General features: G+C 31.6%; 1 protein-coding gene across 1 annotated transcript; it reads right to left on the reverse strand.

The window, feature by feature from the left end:
• Window positions 1-1,066: 1,066 nt before the first annotated feature.
• LOC121222166 (cationic peroxidase 1) lies at window positions 1,067-3,195 on the reverse strand. The gene is made up of 4 exons (XM_041102171.1): window positions 2,851-3,195; window positions 2,028-2,219; window positions 1,635-1,800; window positions 1,067-1,545 (listed from the first exon to the last, which is right to left on the reverse strand). The coding sequence occupies exons 1-4, from the start codon at window positions 3,076-3,078 to the stop codon at window positions 1,160-1,162; spliced, it is 972 nt and encodes a 323-aa protein (XP_040958105.1). The 5' UTR covers window positions 3,079-3,195; the 3' UTR covers window positions 1,067-1,159.
• Window positions 3,196-3,505: the final 310 nt, after the last annotated feature.

The raw sequence follows: 3,505 nt of genomic DNA on the forward strand, positions 1-3,505 counted from the left end.
TGGAATAATACTTTAGATGTCAAATTGAGATAAAAAAGAATATATTTTGAGAATCAAATTATGAATTAAACCTAAAATAAATATTAAAATGTGTGATAGATTTTAAATTTAAATTAGAATTAAAAATTTAAAATCAATGAGTACAAAAATATACATGGATCCTATAAGAAAACATGGTCTAAGAAAGAGGATTCCAACTAGTTTATTGGTAAATAAAATAAAATTGATCCAATCATGGTCAATATTGGAGAAGCTTGGCTCAAATGATGAGGACATCACCCACATAATTCATGGGTCTTTCTTCAACCCATTTGGAGTGACAGATGGGCTTTGTCTAATTTGAATGAACCTAATTATTCTACTCTAATAATCAGCTTTTATATATATATATATATTAGTAATTATGTCACACATTTAGAATAAAAGTTGGTGTTTAAAAATTATATTCAATCAACTTTAAAAAATAGTATTTAAAATTAATAATAAAAACATATATATTTTAGATTGTGAGTAAAAAAATTGTAATAAATAAATATATTTGATTAAAAATATTAAATACACCTCAATTACTTTTCGATTTGTGTTTCAAATTTTTTATATTACGTTAAAATGTTACGAATTATTTTGTATATAAAATGATATTTCAAACATTTCTCCAATCGAGTTGATGTCCGATTAAATTATGATACCAACTCAATCAGAGGTTTAAAGTTAGTAGAGATATAACCATGTGAGTGATTTTTTTTTCATGTGTAAAGAACTTAAAAATTATATCAAAATTGAAATAAAGATAAAGTTTTGATTAAAGTGATAAAATTGAGATTCTATAAATACTATTGTCATGAGTCCAAATCTTTTTATATATGAATTTTTTTAATTAATTTTATTAAAATATACAATAAAAATATTATTATAATAATATAATTTATTTTGTACATAAAAATATTTTAATTATTATTTTTAATTAATTTTATTAAAATATACAATAAAAATATTATTATAATAATATAATTTATTTTGTACATAAAGTTAGTAAATATAACAATTTGATAAGTTACACCAGAAATCACGAGAACAACATTAAATTATGCATTTATTCCGATAAATAGTAAAGTATACAAAATGGGGAATATAAACAAAAAAGGGGCAGGGGGGGGATTCAATTGGTTTTCCTGCAATTCGTTCTGATTAGACCGCTTGTTCCAGTGAGTGGGCTAAGGTTTCCCATCTTTACCATCGCATTAGCAAAATCTGTGGTGAAAGATCCCAAGTTGGAACTATAAGCATTAACCTGAGAATCTGTGGAACCCCCACTAAATAGTTGTTGATCAGAGTGTAATAACCCTTTCTGCCCCTGCAAATTCTTGAAATATGCATTGTCAAATGATGTGGAGCTTGTGGTATCCAGTGGGGACAGGCTGTTGTCTCCACCAGTGCTTGGGCAGTTCGCTCTTAACGATGTCGCGAAGGTGGAGTCGATGTTGGTTTCATTGTAGATTCTTGTCCGGAAAGTGGTGCACCTGGCTTGTCCGATGGTGTGAGATCCTGACCAAATTAAACCCATAAATTAACATCATTCATTTCCTCTAATGTTTGCATGAATTTGGTAAGAATATGTTCTTTGATGGTTATACCTGAGAGGGCTACCATTTCTTTAGCAGTGAAACCTTTGTTTGAAAAAGCAGTGATGAGACCACTAAGATTCAAAGTTGGCGCAGGGATGTTGGAATTAGCAGCACTCAAGCTTGCAGTGGTTGAATCTCTTCTACCCAAAAGAACTGTCCAACTAGGCCCTCCAAGCTGGGAAAAAGAAGCATCGAAGCATGAAAACTGAGCTCATTTCTGATTAATTAAATAAGCCTAATCAAGTGAGTTGGAACAGTTTGATTATTATCTCGAATCAAGTCGAAATTATAAAATTAAGACTCGATCCAGCTCGGGTTTCATATTTCGAGTTCTAGCTCGAACTATCCTTTCCAGCAGCGAAGAGAACAGAACCGTAAAATAACCAAGATCATTTGACTTACAGCAACAACAGAATCACGAGCAGCAACTGCAACAATATCAGCACAAGAAACAACACCAGGGCACAAACTCTCCACCTGAGATTTGATGGTATCAATAACTTCAAATCCCCTGACTGAATTGCTGTTTGGAACAGCTGTTTTTTCTCCTGTCATATTTGCTGTATCATCCAACAGTATGGATCCATCGCATCCCTGCAATTCATTACATAACAAACTTTTATTTCATACATGATCATGTTAGCTAGATTCTTTAAAACCATTTCCCAGCTTTTGTTTTGTTCAAAGTCAAATACTTTTTTGTCTAAACTATTTACAGATTGTGGATGAATAGTTATTACGAAATACCCTGCGTTCTCTACGTAGCAGAGCTCATAAAGTTTTATGCTTCATTTGTCTGGACCGTTAGAATCATGTTCCTAAACATGAATTTTAAGTTTATGGTGCAATTTGTGTTTGATATACGAGTATCTCCAAATATGTAAAAACATCGGACGCATCTGTAACATCTCTCAAAAGCAAACGTGAAATGATGACGGCATGCAAAATTACAAAAGAATAAAACAAGGGTTTTTTTAATATACTATATTTAAATGAATAAATTATTTTAACTAAACAATCATGCAGCAAGTTTTTCTAATGTCTCTGACACAGTAAAAAATGATGGCATCTAAAATAGCAATCATATGTTGTGTTGACTGTCGGTCAAGACATTTTTTGTTTTGTATCTTTTGTAGTAGTAATAATAACCGAATTCCAGAATATAAATTTCATCATTACAGACATGCAAATGGAACTCATTAAAAGAAAAGAAAAGACGACTTGCATTGACAAAGCAGTCGTGGAAATGAAGACGAAGCAAAGAAGCCCCCATGCGAGCTTCATTGGACACAGCAGAGTTGACTGCTGATTTAATGGTGGCAAGTGCTTTAGGGCATGTTGTTGAATAAAAGGTAGAGGACAACTGTTCAGTGGTCATATTCATAAGAAGAAATAAAACCATTCCTAGGAGGAATCTCAACTTGTTAGAAGGGGAACAAGTTTCGGAAGCCATGGATAACAAATTGGCAACAAATCAAAAAAAGGAATGTATAGCGAAGTAAGGGTTCAAGTATAGAGGTGATTATATAGATGTTGAGGAATTGCTCTATTTATATAGACCTACATGCCTTAGAGGAGGGGGATGAACTGTTTTACAAGTAAAGAATGGGTTAATTTGGGTGACAGCTAAAATCATTGAATAAAAATATCAACTTACAAATCAAGGATCTGTCCTGTTCCTCTACAAACACTATGTAAGAATTAAAGCATATCCGAGCCAATTATAATGTTTTGTTTTGTTTTAAAATTACTTTATTTTTTATTATTATCAACCATGTCTCATTTAAATATAAGAAATAAAAAAAAATAGCAAAACCGTGTTGTCCCACCACTTCCTTTTTGTTGACCCGTGTTTTCTTGTTGTTTGTACCCCAGAAAAA

The sequence above is a fragment of the Gossypium hirsutum genome, chromosome D10 (genome assembly GCF_007990345.1).
Source record: "Gossypium hirsutum isolate 1008001.06 chromosome D10, Gossypium_hirsutum_v2.1, whole genome shotgun sequence".
NCBI classification, from domain to species: Eukaryota; Viridiplantae; Streptophyta; class Magnoliopsida; order Malvales; family Malvaceae; genus Gossypium; species Gossypium hirsutum.

What these genes read in the sequence shown, in the direction of transcription:
- LOC121222166 (XM_041102171.1), bottom strand. Translation starts at nt 3,078, where the DNA reads ATGGCTTCCGAAACTTGTTCCCCTTCTAACAAGTTGAGATTCCTCCTA. An exon ending in CTCGTGATTCTGTTGTTGCT is followed by an intron (nt 1,801 to 2,027) that starts GTAAGTCAAATG and finishes TCTTTTTCCCAG; the next exon opens with CTTGGAGGGCCTAGTTGGAC. An exon ending in AGAAATGGTAGCCCTCTCAG is followed by an intron (nt 1,546 to 1,634) that starts GTATAACCATCA and finishes TAATTTGGTCAG; the next exon opens with GATCTCACACCATCGGACAA.